The sequence below is a fragment of the Rana temporaria genome, chromosome 5 (genome assembly GCF_905171775.1).
Source record: "Rana temporaria chromosome 5, aRanTem1.1, whole genome shotgun sequence".
NCBI classification, from domain to species: domain Eukaryota; kingdom Metazoa; phylum Chordata; class Amphibia; order Anura; family Ranidae; genus Rana; species Rana temporaria.
Window position 1 is genome coordinate 213,386,816 of NC_053493.1, and position 21,344 is coordinate 213,408,159.

At 39.7% G+C, this 21,344-nt stretch overlaps 1 protein-coding gene across 2 annotated transcripts in view; it reads left to right on the forward strand.

Annotated features, from left to right (window-relative positions):
* LOC120940587 (unconventional myosin-X-like) overlaps positions 1–21,344 on the forward strand; it is a 298,063-nt gene that overhangs the window by 260,686 nt on the left and 16,033 nt on the right. For both annotated transcript variants that reach the window (XM_040353533.1, XM_040353534.1), the window contains 8 exons: positions 2,935–3,178; positions 4,340–4,435; positions 12,564–12,657; positions 15,080–15,135; positions 18,230–18,372; positions 18,679–18,873; positions 19,585–19,742; positions 20,206–20,329. In XM_040353533.1, coding sequence (XP_040209467.1) covers positions 2,935–3,178; positions 4,340–4,435; positions 12,564–12,657; positions 15,080–15,135; positions 18,230–18,372; positions 18,679–18,873; positions 19,585–19,742; positions 20,206–20,329 — 1,110 coding nt within the window. The remainder of the gene's footprint in view (positions 1–2,934; positions 3,179–4,339; positions 4,436–12,563; positions 12,658–15,079; positions 15,136–18,229; positions 18,373–18,678; positions 18,874–19,584; positions 19,743–20,205; positions 20,330–21,344) is intronic.

Consider the following 21,344-nt stretch of genomic DNA (forward strand, 5'->3'; position numbering starts at 1 on the left):
ATATATAGCTTAATATTTGGGGAATTGAAATAATGAAGACTGTTGTTTTAGATCTAAAGAAGGATTCAGTATGTAAACAGTAGTAGACAGAAGGTCTTGCTGGTCCTTACAAAGTCAGTGTTGCAGATCCTTTGTCACAGGAATTAAACATCAGGCTCTTTGTGGAGATTAGTGTAAAAATCCAATCTTTTATTAGTCAGATTATTTCCTCATGTCCACTGTATGTGGTCAGCTTAAGTGAATCCTAATTTACATTTGTTATGATTCCAGTTCTATAAAGTGGTTGTATAATAGTGGTATCACTGTACCTTTTTGTGCCAGTCTTAAATATAAGCAGTCCCTTGTCTTGTGCTTCCTTTGTCAGTGGTGTATGTAGTTCAGAGGGGGGTGTACAAGTGTCACGCTGTGTGGACAGAAGCTCACTACTTACAGGGCACGCACTCAGGCACTTCTGCATAATGAGCCTCAAAGAGGTCATGCTGAGGGGTATCTGTAATCATTACAGGTCGTGCTTCTTGTGTGTCTATAGCTGACATCTGGAGAGGGAGATGCACATGACCTGAATCAAATCAAGGTTAATTGCAGCAACTTCAATAGTATTATGCTATTAATGTTTTTATCATTAACAGTAATAATACTTTATCAGCTCAGATTTCTGTATACTAACCTGGTAATTGATACTGTGCCACAAGCAAACCCCAAACTCAGATAATAATAGTGGAGCTAATCAAATATCCTTTTAGAGTAGCATAATGAGAGCTAACTATATTATATGTATTTCAATTTTTAGCATCCAATGCCTGTATGCTTTATAAGACACCCTGAAAATCTAACATAACCTTTGACCCTTTCCCCTGCTGATGATGTAGACATGGGGATCCTTCATCTCCACTGTGTGTTTTCTGTAGAGGTCTTGCTTGCCAACAGGTTCCTATGCCCTTAGGCTGGCCATACTTTATACAATCTCCTTGTACAATTTCCCTTTAGATTTACCAAAACTATATAATATGAGGTCAAACCTAAACACTTTTAATTTCTTTGCAATCAGGCAGGCCCTTGCATTTCACAGTTGAAGTTAAATCTAAAGGAAATTAATTAAAAAAATTGTATAATGTATGGCCAGTCTTAGGCTTGCTCAAGAGAGAGGCAAGATGGAGGCACCTATACAATTTTCCCTTTTGTACTTGCTAGTATAGCACCACATCCATTGAAAACTGTGTAATACTTAATATGATATAGATGTACAACCCATTATGGACTTACGATGATAAGAGGGGAGAGCAAGTACAGCTTTTCTTTAAGTGTATTGTGCTTGTGAAGAAATGTGAACTTCTTAATGATTTTTTCACTAAAGGCTTGTGTAAGTAATATATAATAAAATAAGAGATTGGATCAGTCTTCTTCCCTCAACCCTCAAATTGTAGTGCCCTATGCCCCGGCCCGTGTGGTCTTTTTACAGATCCAGACCTGTTTATTGATTACTTGTTTGTTTCAGAGTAAAGCTGGCCATAGATGGTTCTAATTTCAGCCCGTTCAGCAGTATACCGGGCAGGATTCGAACTACTTATGGGCAGGCCGAATGTAACTAAGTTGATTGATCGATCAACTTGAGTACAACAGCCTTTCAGGTGTCATAGCCACTAGTAATAATCACTGTCTTCTCCCGGCGGGCACAGCTTCCCTCGCCTTCCTGCCAGGAGAACACAATGACTCCACAGTGAGGTTTGCCCCATCAACACTGACTGCATTGATAGGGGAATCCAGAAGTTTTCTTTCCTGCAACCCATGGTCAACTTAAAGGTACTCAGTTTTTTGTGATTGAACCCTAGGTGTCTATTTCCAAATGTGTGGGATTTCAAACAAGGTTTCTATCAGAATAAATAGAATAATTGATTGTCATGTCTAATAATCAACAGAGCAAAATTTCACACTTCTAAATCAGAGTAAGCCTACTATGGTGCTTTTGTACATTTTATTTTCCATGTGTCAAATAATGCTGCCAACCAGGACAGTTTCGATTACAAGCAAATCCATCAGAGTAACCCAGACAGATCACTAGACACAAACGTAAAACACATAAGATGAATGTATCAGTAAATAATACAAGCATTGTATTGTGGATATAGAATTGAGAGCGCAAACATAGGGCACTGTCACTGATGTCATTTTAATGGGCGGTAGCGGTTTCTAGCTTAAGGGCAACACTTAACTGAAGCTGTCAAACTTGTTTTCTTGCAGACTACATAAAGTCATTTTCCATGCTTTTTGCAGGTATATTGGTTTGCCAGAGAAATGCGATTATTAGTACTTGTATGATTTTATCATGCTGGCTGGACTTAAATGAAACTTGTCAACGCAGGGAAAGAATCAGGTTCAATTTAATGACTCATCAGTTTCTTATATTAACCTTCCCCGTGACTTTCATTCCCCCAACTCCATTTGGCAGCCAAGAACAAATAAAATATTTTCTTCAAATATGAATAATATAGTAATACTCTAGTATTTTACCTGCTCAATGCCAGCTAATATCTTAAAAACAAACGAGTTGTGCATCATACTTATAAATGATATTCTATGCCAGTGGTTCTCAGTGTTCAGTTCATGTGCCAACAGTGTTTTTTTTTTTACATAAGCCTAAATGGAATAATTAGTGTACATATACCTACTGGTGGGCAAGAGTTGCTCTATTACTGGTCCCTGAAAACTAGAATTCTGAAACTTTATTGATCAACTAGACAGCCCCAAAGCAGGTTAGAACAGACAAGGCTGTCTACTGGAATGTCAGTTGCCTCAGTTGTAATTCTTTGTGATTAATATGTCAGAATACAATTCAAAATGCTAAAGTAAAATGCTAAAATACTTATTCCTATAGATATTTTTTTTCTACATGGACCATTCTATGCAATAATAAATGTAATACTGTGCTTCTGGCAGGTGGAGTGATGAACACATGGAGGAAGCGTTGGTGTGTCTTGAAAGATGAGACATTCTTATGGTTCCGGTCTAAGCAGGAGGCCTTGAAACAGGGTTGGCTTCATAAAAAAGGTGGTGGCTCATCAACTCTTTCTAGAAGGAACTGGAAAAAACGCTGGTTTGTTCTTCGTCAGTCCAAGCTCATGTACTTTGAAAGTGATAATGAAGAAAAACTGAAGGGGTCTATAGAACTGCGGGCAGTCAAGTACGTTCAAGAATTGTATTTCAGAATTGTTGCTGACTAACTAGCCTTTCTTAACCATGTCCAGCACATCACACATCCTTTGCAAATGTTAACATTTTTATTATGCTTGATATTGATTGGCAAAACCTATTCCTTAAGCCTGTTACACGCAATAAATATTTTTTTTTTTTTTCTTCGTTCAAGTCAGCAGGCTGAATGAAAAAAAATGACAGATCGCTGCACTAACACAAGCAATGTTAGTGCAGCAATCTCCCCTGCTCTGTTACAGGGGGACCATCCCCAAAAACACCCCACCCACCCCCCCGCAAGAACACATTAGTCAATCCTCACAGCCATTGGCTGCCATCGCTAATTGGATGCTGGTCAGATGCTGGTTTTCAAGCATGCTCGTTTGACAGAAGCCAGTCATGAGATCAGGATCTGTCAGACTGGCAGCTGTACAGGCCGAATCTCGACTGCTGAATAATTCGGCCTGTGTGTACCTGGCCCTTAATAATAACCATATTGTTGTCCTTGTCTTGCTATATTTGCCATCACTGCTAGTGAGCATATTACAAAAGGCATTTCCTTAGAGAGGCACAAAGAAGACTTCCAATGAAAGAAAAAAATCACTTTTTTATGGATTAATCAAAGTCTAATTATGTAGAATCTTTATGACATTTATGACATTTCAAATGATGTCAGTGGCTCATGGTAATCGCGATTACCATACAGTATTTTATTACATTTAATCTGCAGTGCAAAACATGCATCTGATAAAAAAGTTTTTTTTTTAATGAATCAATATTTATAAACAGTCTGTTATATTAAACATGTAGCATGTCGCTAACACACTACAGTAGTGTGTATAGGGCCTAAACATTATACTCAAATGGCATTGCATTTTATAGCTTGACATTATGCACTATTCTAGTTAGAATACAATTTTGATTAACATTGAGTACCAGAACTTCTTTATCTGAATTTGAAAGTAAACAGAAGGGATGCCAGAGATATTTTCAGCATGCATGTTCTCGTTTTTAAGCTGTGGCTTCTCTAATTCAGAGCATGAAGTCATTTGAATCTAGATATGTACCTTATGTTCACACTTCTAATAGTTACTACTGATGGAGAGAGTTTAGTTCCACTGTATAATATGCCTTTCTCCAAAAAATATTTTAGAGAGATCATCGACAACACAGGCAAGGAAAATGGTATTGATATAGTAGTGGAAAATCGGACTTACCATTTAATTGCTGAGTCAGCAGAAGATGCAAGGTAAGAAAATGCAGTCTAATGAAAGAACCATCCTTGAACGATTTACTGTAATTAGGCAAAGTGCAATTAACACTGTACAAAGCAACCAGTCAGAATTGTTCTGTTAGCTATTTCACTGCACTAGACTGAAAAGTCTTATCATTGCTCTTTATCCTGCTTTGTAAAGCTATTTCATTAAAAGATCTTGTCTAATTTTGAATAGCAGTTAATGAAATGCTTTTAATAGAATAAACTTGGATAATAGCAGGTTAATAGAACATTCCTATTATGAAGCCACATGTCTATCATGTTATTATATTTTTAGAATACCAAACTGTAATCTTGGTTTAAGGATGATTCAGATTAATTGGCACAATCCTTAAACCGGCCATAGACAGTTCGAATGTTGTGCGGTACAGCAGGGACCGGCCAAGATTGGAAACATGTATGTGGGCAGGCTGGTTGTACCCAAGTTGATTGATCGCTTAAATTGGCTACAACCAGCCTGTCAGGGTTTTTCATGTGATTATTCCCAGCAGCTATAGCCTCTAGCAATAATCACAGTGTGTTTTCAACACAATTGCAACACAGTCGACAGGGTCGATTTTCCATTATCGTAGCCTGTAGACATACAATCTCTTACACACAAAGCAAAGCTCCTCTGCTAGGATCAACACACTTAGAAAGTGGTTTTGTTTTACTAGTCCTAACCTAGCTTAGAAAAGTGGTTTGCTGTATATGTCAAGACTATATTTCTATAGAGGATGGGGAAAAATACGTGGTCAATACAGGGGAGACCTGCTTTTTTGTCTGTGCCATCCATAGGTGCAGACCAAATGGCAAATCCTACCTTGTCTACAGATCTCATTTATTATAGGATTCCGCAAACCTGCTAAAAGCTAATTGGTTGAGAGGGTTACAGCACATCTTTGCTGTTTACATATAATTGAATGACCCCCCTTCCCTTGTAGTGTAGCAGTTAAAATAAATGGAAATATAGTAATGTTGTTTAAAACAAAAAATTATCTATCAATATTAACCTTTCAGTTAAAGTGGATGTAAACCCGAATTTTTATTTTTTGTTTTGCTGTCACAATGTAGAGTATAAGATTTCCTATCATCTGTGCCCAGTCTTGCCACAGAGAGTTAATCCAGCTCTGAGTAATCCTCTTTTCTAAATGGACAAACAGGGGAAAACTTTTGTCCGTTCTTCCCCCTTGCTGTGAATGACAGGTTATTTACATATCTCATGCCCTATTTTTTAATTCCCACCCCCATTCCTTTTCTGAAGTCATATGGTTATGACTGGATATTAGTGATCATTCCAGAATTTAGTGTAAGGGGGAGTGTAGAGGTGGGCGGGGAGTCTACTGACATCACGACTCCACCCACCGAACTCCAGACAACAGACCCACCCACATAATCTGCAGTTTTTCAGTTCTTATAACAGACAGAGGGGAAACATTTGACAGGTAAGGATACATACAGGAGGTATGTATATCCTTATAGATCAGCACTATGGCAGTAGTTTAGAAAGGATGAGAATGAGTTTACATCCACTTTAACACAAAATATAAAAAAATAAATGGATTTATTTATTTTCCTTTTTGCTTTATTATGCACATGTATGCTTAGTAGCTGCTGTGTGCTAAGGCGTAAAATCGCTGGCGCTATCTGGTACCCAAAGAGCCATATTTATCGTGTACAGCCACCAATATATGTGAATGTCTAATTATAAACAAAATACAGTGCTCCTATACTAAGTTTACTGCAAAATTATATCACAAAAAATATGTGTAATCAAGTGCTCATATAAATTCTGAATCTTAATCACCATACTCCTAAAATTAAATTAAAAGTCCGTAAATCTATTAAAGTCCATGAAAGATAAGTAAAATGTGATGTAGTAAATCCACAGAGAACGATCCACCAAAGCATGCAAAACACTCCAAAGGTGTTCGTGATCACCTCCACCAGTATCATAGGCTGCTCACCTCATATTTTGACCCGTTCTACCAGCTGGTCAAAATCCAGTTTCCCCTCTGGGGATGACAGATATATCTGGCGTAGTGCTGGTTCTTTGAATCTTCTGTCTCTCACACTCCCTCTTATAGGCTCAAAGAGCCCTAGTATCTCTCATCAAATGGTGGATATAAGAGGAAAGAAATGGCAGAATCTAGTGCTCTCCATATTAAAAATCTTTTATTTCCCATATAAAACAAGTAAAACACTTCAAGCTGTGCTAGCTGATCGAGCATGAAAACATTGGTTTCCTGAGATGGCCGCGCTATGACATCAGCAACGTCAAGGCGTAGGTTTCTTCAGTAGTATGTGAATGTCTGCATGTGACCGAGGTCTGGCTTCTGTATCAGTGTTTATCTGAGCATGTGCATATGATACTTCTGTCCAAATGTGGAAGGGGAGGAGAAGCGTAGAAGACGCATGTGCGGATAAATGCTAATACATCGTTTACCCCATGCACGGTTTGCAAAAGCCCTTCACTAGTATTGGTAGCTGTACGCAGCTCCCCAGGCACCAGAAAGCATCTAGGATTTTGCTACTCAGCACTTAAGAGCTGCTAAGCATCCGTGTACACGAGGTCTAACTGTTATAACCCCTTCCCTATTTGACTAAGTTCACTAATGTATGGAAGTGGTGGATGTAGATCATAGTAGACATTAACAACAAGGACATATTTGGCAAGTGAGCATGTGTTTGTAAGATGATGAACAGTTTCATTTATGGCAAAGCTGAAAATGTATTTACAAATAAACTGGTAATACGTGTTATTAATTATTTTAAAAGCAATTGATTTAAAATGTATGTCTGGGGAAAGAACAAAAGCAAAACATCTCAGCAAAACATGTATATTTTCCAACTACATGTAAAGAAACATTTCGATTGATCCCAACCAAAATCCAGTGAGCTTCTACTAAAGCAGTGTTGTCAGTGGTGCCTAAATTATCTCCCCTGCTGGACTACAGAACACATCTCATGTATGTTTGGAGATGAGGGTTGTTCTGTTGTTATGTGATTACCTATGATGTAGCTTATAATATCAATGTTGCAAGTAAAATAGAATGTCTCATTTTAAACAGCCATCGAGTCTGGTTACACTGAATAAATTGTTTATATTTTGATATGTATAATTCCTACTGCATACTATTTAATAGCAAGCTGTATTCTTTGCTTTTTGTTTTGTTGTTAAATGAAATAGTATGGTTGCAGTGCCATCTGCTGGTGATTAAGTAAAATCTCAATCAGCAAGATAAACTTTTACTAAGAAAACCACGTGGACTGCCATTGCTGGCCTTTCTTCTGAAAATGCTAGTTGCCTGGCTGTCACACCGATTTAATGCCTTTAAAGTTTTAGGAGCCACTGACCCAGAGAAAGTATGCAGACCATGAGTTTTGAATTTACTAAAACATCTCTAGCTACATGATTGCTCAAGCCAGGGATGGACTGGCCATTGGGACTACAGGGAGTTTCCCGGTGGGCCGATGGCTCAGTGGGCCGGCTTCAGTTACAGAGGACCACCGCCCCCCTCCGCTCCTCTGTCTCACCCTTCCCGCAGCACTCACCTCCTCTCCCTCCCCACAGAGCTCACCTGGGGGGAACAGAGAAGCAGGGGGAGGACCAGAGGGGACGACAGAGGAGCATGGGGGAGGGGACAGACAACTGACTCAACAGCTATGGCCTGGGAGTTTCTCACTTCTGCCTAATCTTGTCCCAAAAGGGGGGGCACCAAACTGATTATTTTCCCCGGGTGAAATAATGTCTAGCTTCCCCACTGGTACTGCCTATAAAAGTACCAGTACCAGCCATTCTACTCTAATAAAGTAGAACGGCTAGTGGCTAGTGAAGGGGGAGAGGGGGCTTGGGTGGCCGGGGGGAGGGGGGGTGCAGGAGTTGTCCCGCCGCCATGGGAGAGACCTGTCAAAGTGGGCCAGTCTGGATGAAGTCCAGGGCCAAATTTTTGTCCCAGTGCAGCCCTGGCTCAAGCTTAGTGACTCAAACAGTACTGAAGCCAGAGACATAACTCAATATTTTTCCACCCAGCTCCTTCGACATAAGTAGATGGAAAAATGTACTTTTGTCGCGTTGGATGATGTCAGCAGTGCCACCTATGGGTTACATTTTGGACAAAGAAGAGAGCAAAAAAGCTCAATAAAATCAAGTGTAAAAGGTGAAAAAACGTCCAAAAATCAGAATTCAAAATAAAGTCACTGGAGTTCAATCAATAACCATGATTAAGTGTCCATAAATCGGATGAAAATAAAATAAAGAGTGGTGATCAAATAATAATTCAAAATTGTGCATAAGCTGCCAGAGAAATGGAACTAATGTGATCTCAGAACAATCCAATAAGAAGTGTTGCCAGACGGGTATAGTGCTCCCTCCCTGGGCTCCCGGGACTCTTACCTCCACGCAGATAATAAAGTGCATCCACTATTGGTATCACTGACAATCCTCCGTATGTAAACTCCACCAATCCTCCTTAGACATCCATGGCTGGATCCTCAATCCGTCCAAACAGTAATCGTGCCCAAGAGGAAAGCAGGGGAAACAAAAAACAGAGGAGGGGACTCCAATCGTGAAGTAGTAAACACAGGGAGATTTTAATAAAGGAAAAGACCTGCGCTTACATTCGATCTAAAATCATACAGCAAAGAAATTTTAAAACGAGCGGCGTTTCAAGCGCCTGTATACGTCACTCCAGGTGTACGTCCTCCCGTCCAATCCCTACGCGTTACGACACGTGTCACATGTCTTCATCTGTCCCCAGATGAAGACACGTGACACGTGTCGTAACGCGTAGGGATTGGACGGGAGGACGTACACCTGGAGTGACGTATACAGGCGCTTGAAACGCCGCTCGTTTTAAAATTTCTTTGCTGTATGATTTTAGATCGAATGTAAGCGCAGGTCTTTTCCTTTATTAAAATCTCCCTGTGTTTACTACGGTACTTCACGATTGGAGTCCCCTCCTCTGTTTTTTGTTTCCCCTGCTTTCCTCTTGGGCACGATTACTGTTTGGACGGATTGAGGATCCAGCCATGGATGTCTAAGGAGGATTGGTGGAGTTTACATACGGAGGATTGTCAGTGATACCAATAGTGGATGCACTTTATTATCTGCGTGGAGGTAAGAGTCCCGGGAGCCGAGGGAGGGAGCACTATACCCGTCTGGCAACACTTCTTATTGGATTGTTCTGAGATCACATTAGTTCCATTTCTCTGGCAGCTTATGCACAATTTTGAATTATTATTTGATCACCACTCTTTATTTTATTTTCATCCGATTTATGGACACTTAATCATGGTTATTGATTGAACTCCAGTGAATTTATTTTGAATTCTGATTTTTGGACGTTTTTTCGCCTTTTACACTTGATTTTATTGAGCTTTTTTGCTCTCTTCTTTGTCATCACTTATTATTATTATTTTTCACCATGTCTGCGTGTTAGGATGCGCGGAACCCCACTTTATCTCATTTATATATTTGTGTGTATTGTAAACACTTCAGGTTTTGCAGCACCTTATTGTTACACTTTGTTTATGGTTTTATTCATTAAGGGTCCATATTAGCGCAAAAGCACTTTCATTTTATACATTTTGGACAATTCAGCTTCATTTATCTGAACTTCAATCCATGTATGGCAAATGCCTATTGGCTTTTTTGTTAAAACACACTTTTTTGGCTGGTCCACAGTTGTTAGCTAGTCACACATCACGTTCAAATATCTTAATGTATGATAAAAAGTAGAATTATAGGAAAAACAGTTTTGATAGAGTAAGGGAGAGTTATAACCCCTTTAAAGTTTATTTTTGTCATCTATGTCCCATTGGGGAGATTTCTCTTCACTTCCTGTCTCATAGGCAAAACAGGAAGTGAAAGGAAATTCCTGGGAGTATTTTGGTGACCCCCAGCTCACCAGAACTAGCGTCTCCATTGGAAGACTTCCTCTTGATTACTGTCAAAATTTAGGTTTTTCATTTTCAATGAATTGGAGAGGGAGAATCTCCAAACAGGGGGGTTACAGACAGCAATAAAAACCTGGCAGATGTTCTAACCTATCTCCTTTAGTTATACCTTAAATACAACACAAGTATATATAGAAAGTGGAGTGGAAGGTGCCCTTTGATTGTGTGCTAGGGTGTGGCTGTTCTGTTCATGCATTGCTGAAATACATGTCATCACAAAGTGCTTGTATATGTCACAAAACACTGATGAGATAATGATTGTGGGAATGTTGATAGTAAACAAAGAGAGCAACTCATATAAAGCGTTCTGCACGTCCACATGGCAGGACCATACCATGGAAGGGGCATGACATGGAAACACAAATCAGAAATTCCAGCTGTCTTTAATTGTTGCTGTGTCTTACATATCTTACATATATTTAAAACATTTACTCTTTTTATTACACTGTACTGAACTTATTTATTGCTGACCAGTGGGGTATCTACGGTATGGCAGCCATGGCAAATACCATGGGGAGGGGGGTGGCAAAAAGCCACCCCCCCGCATGAAAAGCCCCCCACCCCCAAATTAGGGGGTACACAAGTTTAGTCAGGCCTAGGGCAACACAAAACCTAAATACACTACCGCATATTTATCATTTATTTATTCCATATTGAGCACTATATTTGATGCCTGGCACACACACTCAATCGCACATGATGACTTAAAAGTCATCATGTGCGATTGCGCCCCCCCAAAAAAAAACTTTCAGCACCAGCCGCCAGTGGTCCCCAGTGTCCCTCTCTGTCCCCGCCATGTCCCTGGTTATCTGAAAGATGTGTTTCAAATGTTTTGACAGGGGCGCAGTTTTAGTGCTTGCCATAGGCGCCATTTTCACTAGAAATGCCTCTGTTTCTGACCCAGCGAAAAAATACTGACAGAGCAGTCAAACAGAAGTCGACTGATAGATCAACTTCTATTCAGCCACAGTGGCCACACATGAATCGTACTAGGGCTGGTACCGGCCAAATTTTGATTCATGTATGGCCAGCGTTGAGGCCCCGTACACACGACCGAGTTTCTCTGCAGAATTCAGCCAGAAACTCGGTCGGAGCTGAATTCTGCCGAGAAACCCGGCCGAGTGTACACTTTCGGCCGAGGAAGCCGACGAGGACCTCGGCGAGGAAATAGAGAACATGTTCTCTATTTCCTCGTTGTTCAATGGGAAATTTCGGCTCGCCGAGATCCTCGGCGGCTTCACAAGGGACTCGACGGGCAAAACGATGTGTTTTGCCCGTCGAGTTCCTCGGACGTGTGTACGGGGCCTCAGAGGTGATCTCTTAAAACTAAAGGGATATCACCTTATAGGCCAGGAGGCATTTGGATTGGGCTGCCATTGCACCCCAGCAAACAGGAAACTGCTCTTTAAATGTTTCTTTTTATAAAGCAGTGCATGGTAGAGCTTTGCAATATTTTGCAATGCAGGATTGATGCTTTAGAGTGTTGAGGTGTCATTAAAAAATATTGGCACTGCGGCACATTCACATGCGCAAGGTGTGCCACTACACATTGCAGCAACACAAAGGTCTGATCTTGCTAGACAGTTGTCATCCTAACATGTTCACTCGATGGACCTCCTGTTCCTGTGGCAATAATTTTGGATTTTTTACTTTCTGAACCAGAGACAGTGGTCACCGGGACCAGTAGAGAGTGAATCCCCCTAGCAAGGACACAGACAATGATAAAAACTTGACAAAAGTTTTAATCTTTCTTCAATCCATTAAAAAAATTGTTTTAATGCCCTTCTTCTCAGCAGTATATATTTACTTTACGCCTTGTTGCTACGCTCAGCTCTGGGAGCAAAAAACATAACTGGAACTTTAAACTGGGATTCTATCCTTGTATCAGATGACTGAATGCGGAAGCAGAGACGCAGAGGGATGAGTATATGCTGCTAGGTGGGGCATTAAAATAAATATTGTTTGCTCTACATGGGCAAAGCACAGGTTTGGTTTAAGTTCATTTTAATTTGCTTAACTGTTATTTTGTTACCAACAACTTTAAGCAATGCAATGCAGTTGAGTCATTTGGTAGTGAAACAGTGTTAAGAAAAACTGAAAACCTGTGCTGCAAAGACAGGGAGTGAATGTGCAGAAGCCAATAATTGCTGTCATGTGTCTACAGCCAATGGTTCAGTGTGATGAGCCAGGTCCATTCATCCACAGAACAGGAGATTCGGGAGATGCACGATGAGCAAGCAAATCCACAAAATGCTGTGGTAAGTGAAAATCCTTTCATTACTCAGCTGAGTTTATTTTTTAATCATTATATTAATCCTGCTAAGCCTATTTGCATTGCACAACTTGTATATCTGTCAGCTAGCAAAACTCCTCCGCACATCTGGATTCACCTGAAGGCAGTACATAAATTGTAACTTATTCTGAAAAAGAACATATCATCCTGTAGAGACTGTGTTTTATTTGATTTAAGAAAGTGATGGCATTTTAAAATGTATAAAACTTTCTGAAAGGCCATTAAGTCTAAAACATTTGTTCATACCAAACATCTAAAAGTTATCAGTATGCATGCTTATATTGTGTAATTAGTTAGGTAGTCTTTGTAAAAGGTGATTGCCTTCAAGACGAGACGAGATGTTCGTATGGTAAATCACCTATTTCTTAGAATTTGGGACACCAGCTATTTCTTAGATTTGGGAATTTGGGGTCTCCTAGCCAGAGTATCCTGCGCTTTCCCCACCAACAAGTCTCCATTCTCTTGTTGTAGTGCCAGTGATACAACATGCACAGTTCAGACCTAATAGCAATGCCCGCACTACATGGAGGATTATGGTAATTTAGTTGCAGAGGGGATATATAAGAAAATGGTTTAATTTCATGTCACCTCTCATCACTGAATTTAAATAAAATTATTCCCATGTATACCTTTTTATAGAATTGGCCATTTCAGGTTAAGGAGGAAAAGGGGTTGTTCATTCTGTCCTGTGGGTTTGGAAATATATGTTTAAATAGTATTAGCTCTTTTACATAAACAAGATTACATTTGTGGGGTTTTGATTGTGTAAACAATGGGGTTGATTTACTAAAACTGGAGTGCAAAATCTGGTGCAGCTCTGCATAGACACCAATCAGCTTCCATTTTTTTTTTTGTCAAAGCTTTATTGAATAAGCTGACGTTAGAAGCTGATCACCTACCATGCACAGCTGCACCAGATTTTACACTCTCCAGTTTTAGTAAATCAACCCCTATGTCTGCACACAGCTGTCTCACTGATAATATTAAATCTTACTAAAATAATTCCAGTTACTATGTTTTATCATGTGATCTTGTGTCCAATTCTGTATTTAAGGTTACATATAGAGCCATATGGCCCAGCATATTTTGAACTTTATACACCCCCTCTTACATGTCACCCTTAATACACAACCCTTCCTTTGCCCAGTATACTCATAAAATTGACTATTTTAAATGTTGGCCAATGGTCCACAGTACAAATAGCAATACCCTACTCCCCTGTGCCCAGTATCCTGTTTTATGAATAATCTTGTTCTCTTTTCTTTGGTGACCCATATTCAAAATAAGGTTCCCCAAAGTGCCAAAATTACCACCTCTTTGCATTTTAGCGTGCGTGTGTGGACTTGCTTGAAAGAACGTCAAGAGACTCTGAGATACCCAAAAGCAGAGTTCTACCTGGTGTGGCTTTCATCAGAATCCTCCATTGTGGCTGGAACTTAGTAACAAAAATGTTAGACAATTTTTTATTTATTTTTTGGTAAAGTTTAGTTGCATCTGCTCCAATTCCAACCCCCCCCCCCCCCTTCCCCGGTAGTCACCCTTCTTGCATGAAGTGTATAATGTCTGACAACAAAGGGCACAATTTGATATATACAATATGATTCAGTATTTACATGATATAAGGGAAATAAATAGATATTGTATTAACTAACACCTTTAAGGCCTCTTCATTAGATTAGGACCTACATGTAAATCTGATTCTAATGCCGCATATACACGCTCAGAATTTCCGACAACAAATGTTCTAAATTCCCACCGTGTGTAGGCCCCATCGGACATTTTCTGTCGGAATTTCCGACAACAAAAATTTGAGAGCTGGTACTCAAATTTCCCGACAACAAAATCTGTTCTCGGAAATTCCGATCGTGTGTAGACAATTTCGATGCACAAAATTCCACGCATGCTCTGAATCAAGTACGAGACGGAAGCACTCGGTCTGGTAAAACTAACGTTCATAATGGAGATAGCACATTCGTCACACTGTAACGGACTGAAAAGCACAAGGCTGAAAAGCGCGAATCGTCTCTCACCAAACTTCTACTAACACGACTGGTATTGAACTTCCCTTTAATAGTGCTGTCGTGCGTGTTGTACGTGACTGCATTCTTGGCGTTCGTAATTTCCGACAAAATTTGTGTGACCGTGTGTATGCAAGACAAATTTGAGCCAACATCCGTCGGAAAAAAATCCACGGTTTTGTTGTCGGAATGTCCGATCGTCTGTACGCGGCATTACAGTAATTATTTTGTTCCTATATATAATTATATAGTTCCTATGTTAGAAAAAAATTATATCAGCTAAACTTATTTATTTTGCTTAACTGGTGTAATACAGTATGTGACTGTTTAAACAAGTTGACAAAGCAAACTATTATGTTCTTTCTACAGGGCACATTGGATGTTGGAATGATTGATTCAGTCTGTGCTTCTGATAACCCTGACAGGTAAGCCTTAAGCATGCATCTTTGTCTACATTGGGCCCCAATTGCCAGAGAGATACTGTAATCCTTTTGATTAACTAGAGTTGCAAAACAAATATTATATAAACCATTAATATAGAATAAGCGGTTGTTTCATTCTAAAAGGGTTTTTAAATGGGTGGCTGGCCCTAGCGTGCTTTTACTGTGCTGTGTGGGTTTTACTATGATTACATATCTTTCTTGGGTTTATATACTCAATGCAATATAAATAACTGTAACATAAATGTTTTCCTAAATAACAATGAAATGTTATAAGATACTAAAACAAAAAGCACTGCAGCACAGGTTTTGGCATTTCATCAAACAAAAGGATTATCTATAAAAATTTATAGAATCCCACAAAAGTAAGAACATTCAGTGGAGGCTGGTGATGTTTTCGGATGGGGGGCGCTAGACACCGCACTTCCTTTTCGACCCCTCACACTTCTCATAAACCCCACCCCTTATAGAATCCACCCACTCCGTTCCTTCAGGTCACCCGGGGGGCCTGGGTGACCTGAACAGAAAATGAATGCATGCAAAAAATAAATAAAAAATTCCTCCAGCCATGACCGAAAAACCCATATGCTGCTGATGGCATTATGCCATTGGCGGCATGGGTGGCACTGTCTGCAGTACATTATGGCATTGGCGGCATGGGTGGCACTGTCTGCAGTGGTAAATATCACTTGAAGACAAACCTGTACTTTGTTTCAAGGTGGGGGCCAGGGGTGGGAATGAAGGGGGCCCAGTCATGTAGGCTGTATGGGCCCCATGATTTCTATCAGCGGCCCTGATTCCACCCATAGTGTCTGGAGTATATAGCCCAGCATCACAGGACAGGGTATACAGCCCAGCATCACAGATAGGATATACAGGTCAGCATCACATCTAGGGTATACAGGTCAGCATCACAGATAGGGTATACAGGTCAGCATCACAGATAGGGTATACAGCCCAGCATCACAGATCAGGGTATACAGCCAGCATCACAGATCAGGGTATACAGCCCAGCATCACAGATCAGGTTATACAGCCCAGCATCACAGATCAGGTTATACAGCCCAGCATCACAGATAAGGCTATACAGCCCAGCATCACAGATAAGGCTATACAGCCCAGCATCACAGATAGGCTATACAGGTCAGCATCACAGGTAGGGTATATAGGTCAGCATACAGCATCATAGCATACAGCTAATATTGTTTTTTTCGCTTATATCGCAAAACAAAAAAATAAAAAAGTGGTGAATAAATACCACCAAAAGAAAGCTCTATTTGTGTGAACAAAATGATAAAAAAATTATTTTGGTGCAGTGTAGCATGACTGCGACTGCACAATTGTCATTCAAAGTGCGAGAGCATGGAAAGCTGAGAAGAAGGGGGTGAAAGTGCCCAGTATTGAAGTAGTTAACCTCCTTAGCGGTAATCCCGAGTGTGGCTCGGGGCAAAATTTCATTACCAAAAGTGGTAACCCTGAGCCACGCTTGGGATCGCATTGCAGGATCCAGGCAAAGTATACATACAGTACACCGTAATCTTACAGATTACAGTACTGTATCAAATAATTACACATCCCCTTTGTCCCTAGTGGTCTGTCCAGTGCACTGCATGCAGTTTTACATTATAAATACTGTTCTTTCTGCCTGGAAACTGTAGATTGTCCATAGCAACCAAAAAGTGTCCCTTTACGTCAAAAGTGGTTTTAGAGCAGCTAGAAAACAGCGATAATGAATTAGAATCACTTGCAGAATTGAGCGATAGCGATTTGTGGGGAAATTTGTCATCAAACAAAGTAATGACAGAGACAATTCTGCAACTGAGCAAAATTCTGTGTTTTTGATTTGATTACATTATTGAATAATTTTCATTATAATTACATTATTATTTGTTATAATTATTTATAGTTATTTATTATATTATAATTTATGATTTTGTGTTTCAAACTTTATCATACCCGGGATGTCTACTAGACTCTTGTTTGGACAGATTTAAGAGAGTTATTCCTAAGAATTACAGGCCTACAATGTAAAACGCCAAATTTCCATGCAAAACAATGTACCGCTTTGAACATGAAAAATCTGAAAGAATCATACCGCCAGGGAGGTTACTGAGCAATTATGAATAATTATTTCTAATCCTTTATATATACCTAATGATTTTCTTGGAAAACAGAGATCAGGGCACAACAATGTACTGCATTAAAGTGGTTGTAAAAGCAGAAGACTTATTATCATAATGCATCCTATGCATTAAGACAAAAAACCCTCTGTGTGCAGCAGTCCCCCTTAGCCTTCCTAATACTTACCTGAACCCCATCTCAGTCCAGTGATGTTGCACAAGAGACTCGGCTGTCCAGGACTCTCCCTCCTCATTGGCTGAGACAGCAGTGAGGCACCATTAGCTCCCGCTGCTGTAAAAAAAAACACATCTCCAATGAGGAGAGAGAGGGGGCGGGGCCGAGCCGCGGCTCCGTGTCTGAATGGACACAGAGCAGCAACTTGGGTGCCCCCATAGCAAGCTGCTTGCTCTGGTAGCACTTGGCAGGAGGGAGGGGCCAAGATCACCGGCTAGGGACCCGAGAAGGGGTGGATCTGGGCTGCTCTGTGCAAAACCATTGCCCAGAGCAGGTGAGAATAACGTTTGTTATTTCGAAATAAAAAAACAAGACTTTAATATCACTTTAAACAAAAATACAATTTTATAGAGAAAGCATAACATACACTCAAAAGAGCCAGTGGTGTAAAGCGCCTATTGCTATACAGTTTTAAAATATATTAGTAGTATTTGTATATTATATCAGCTAAAATCACACAACAAAAATTGTTCAATGGCATTCAGGCATGTTTTATTTTTATGTTAGATATGTGTGGAAGGTTTTTTCCTTGATTCTCTGTAAATTTTTCCAAAACCTCAGTACAGCTTTACTGTAAATAACATGAAAGTGAAATTTTTCCACTAATTTAAAATGAAACAAGACAAGTATTGATAATAATTTGAGCGTGAGTAATTGTTGTGCAAACATTACCCATGCCGCCTAACAGCTAAATACATTTTCGTTTTTTTATTTTTGCTTTAAGACCAAACTCCTTTGTAATCATCACGGCAGACCGTGTTCTTCACTGTAACTCAGACACCCCAGAAGAAATGCATCACTGGATAACACTACTGCAGAGATCCAAGGGTGACACCCGAGTGGAAGGGCAGGAATTCATTGTCAGAGGTAAGGAAAATGTCTCTGCTGCTTTTCCATTAGATGTCTACTGCACAATATAGCTTCCACCATTAGAAAAACAGCATTTATTAACTATATAACTATATAAGAGGAGTGTCACGTGCTTTTAAATGTAGTGAGAAGATCAGCACAATGGATATGTTGGAAAAAGGGCACTTTTATGATCATCCATATATTATATAATGTTTATTATATTTTGTAATTTTGATTTTATCATATCAAAATCGTATTTTTGGAAAATACTTTTGGATATACTGTTTAGCAAAAATACTAAATTTGTATATGGTCTGAAAGGTTGGTTATACAAGGAAATGAAAAATAGCCCTAAGATGTCCTCTTTGAAACTGAAGAAGCGCTGGTTTGTTCTTACCCACAATTCCTTGGACTATTATAAGAACTCAGAGAAAAATGCCATGAAATTGGGGACCTTGGTTCTGAACAGCCTCTGCACTGTTGTACAGCCTGAAGAGAAGATTTTTAAGGAAACTGGTAAGATACGTTTTATTTATTTTCCTTTTCTCCCTAGTTCTACAGCTTACTGCCTTTAAAGCAGAACTTCAGTCATTTTTTCAACGTTCTATCTATTAAATCGTCTGCCCTTGTTGTTTTAACTTTGGATAGTAAAACTTTTTTTTTCTGCCAGTAAATACCTGTTTCTTGTCTGGTAAAAAAGCCTAGGCTTATGATGACATACACAGATCTCTATCTAACTATTTTGAGGGTTTGCCATCAATGGATTGGGGGAATGAGTCATACGAGGGCCAATGAGAGCTGCAGAGCTGGAGGTGTGCCTCTGTGTTAATCCAGGAAGTGAACAGGCAGTAGCTTCAGCTGTCCACAGTTAAAATGGTTGCAGCCAGACTCAGTGGAGGGAGATTTCTGCAGCATATTTGAGAAGTACAGTATCACAGTATATAAACAATAATATGCAAAGTGGTTGGAGGGAAGCTTCAGAATGGCAAATATGTTTTTATAACAAATTATATGAGCAGACTAGAGTAGGAGGGGGTTAGTAGCTCAGTCAGGTAGCCTGCTATCTGTGGCCCCATTGAAGAGAAAGAAATCTCCAAAACAGGGAAATAGCACCAGAAAACCCCAAAAAGGGATTAGGATGGGCTATACTTTATGGAGCAGGACATGATCAGCATGCTTACATGTGTAAACTTACATACATGGTAACTACGTTTTTTTTTATAACAGGATACTGGAATGTAATGGTGTATGGCCGCAAACACTGCTACCGTCTTTACACAAAACTGCTAAATGAAGCTACAAGGTGGTCCAGTGCTATTCAGAATGTCATAGACACTAAGGCACCTATTGACACTCCAACACAGCAACTTATACAGGACATTAAGGTAAGCAGGACATACATGACATGTGTTAGTGCACCTACTGTATACTGTATAGTTAATTGAGTGAAATAAAGTTAGCATTTTCCAGCTTATACACCATGCATTGTATTTAGCACAATTAAACAATTGTTGTATAAGCATGCATTTTAAATGATAAGTTGTTAAACTCTGTCTGGAAACCTACCCTTGTGTTTTTGTCAAACACAAGTCAACTGATGTTGTTAAAACGTACAACAAAGCATGTCAATGCGATTTACAATGTATGTCAGCACTCTTCAACAGGTGATGATATTCAGTGCAAAGTTGACATGCGTTTCCATAAATTGTGAAGGAAAAAGCATCAGTTTAAAAAAAAAATACCAAAACAGTAAGACATGTTACTAGCCTAAATCTTGATTATCCAATCTTAATAACCTACATAAACGTATGCTCTGCTTTAAAATTGATATTGATTTTTTTTTTAAAGGAGAACTGTCTGAACCCTGAAGTTGTGGAGCAGATTTACAGAAGAAACCCAATACTGAGATATACACATCACCCTCTGCATTCTCCTTTATTACCCCTTCCCTATGGAGACATCAATTTAAGCTGTGAGTGATTATATATTTATTAATCCTATAGTGCAGGGGTCTCCAAACTGTGGCCCTGGGGCCGAATGCGGCTCTTTGCTTGCCTTTATCCGGCCCTTGGGGAAATGTTTTCTTCCAATGATACAAAACACTCTTCTTCCCTCTGATACCAATGAGAGGGCATTATTTGTTCCATTGACGTCAGTGATGGGGCACAATTAATCCCACTAACCCCAACCATAGGGGACTATTCCTCCCATTGACACCAATGATGGGGCTCTGTTCCTCAAACTGACACCAACAATGGGGCATTATTAATCCCACTGACACCAATGATCGGACACTATTCCTCCCACTGACACCAGCAATAGGGCGCTATTTCTCACCCTAATACGAAAGATGCATTGTTTACTCCCACTGATGCCAGGATACTTTTTTACTCCCAATGACCACAGTTCTGCCCTCCTAAATTCTGGAGGATATTAAACTTAAAATTGTATCTGTCAAATCGCATGACAAATTGCTTCAATTTGAAAGTGGGCTAGATCTCCAGATAACATAGGCAGGGAGATTTGCTGCTTTTACAGATGTACAAGTTGTTAGTGTGACATGGTTTTAGGGTTGTGTCACATCAGCAACTTTGTAGCAGAGATGTGTAGAGAGTCAATTTGTAGCTAGTTAAAGAGTGGCTGTGTACATTTACAGTGCTTGTCTATACAGCTACATTTGCTGGTGTGCAATGGTAATCAGCAGCTCCACTAAGTAACGCTAGTAGCTACATAAGCTTGTAATTCCTTAGCAAGCATTAAATGCTGGAAAAAGTTGTACAACTGAGGTACAAATTAATGGAATCACTATGACATGGACCTTTCATTGACTGCAATTAACAAAAGAAAATCAAAGGATAGTAATTTTTTAACTGCTGACCTTAAGTAGCAGCTGATCATCTAACATGAACCCCTTCACTAGAACCTCAGTCAGCATTATAATTTTCTTAACTGATGGCATGGAGTAACTCGAGAAGGAATACCAGTAT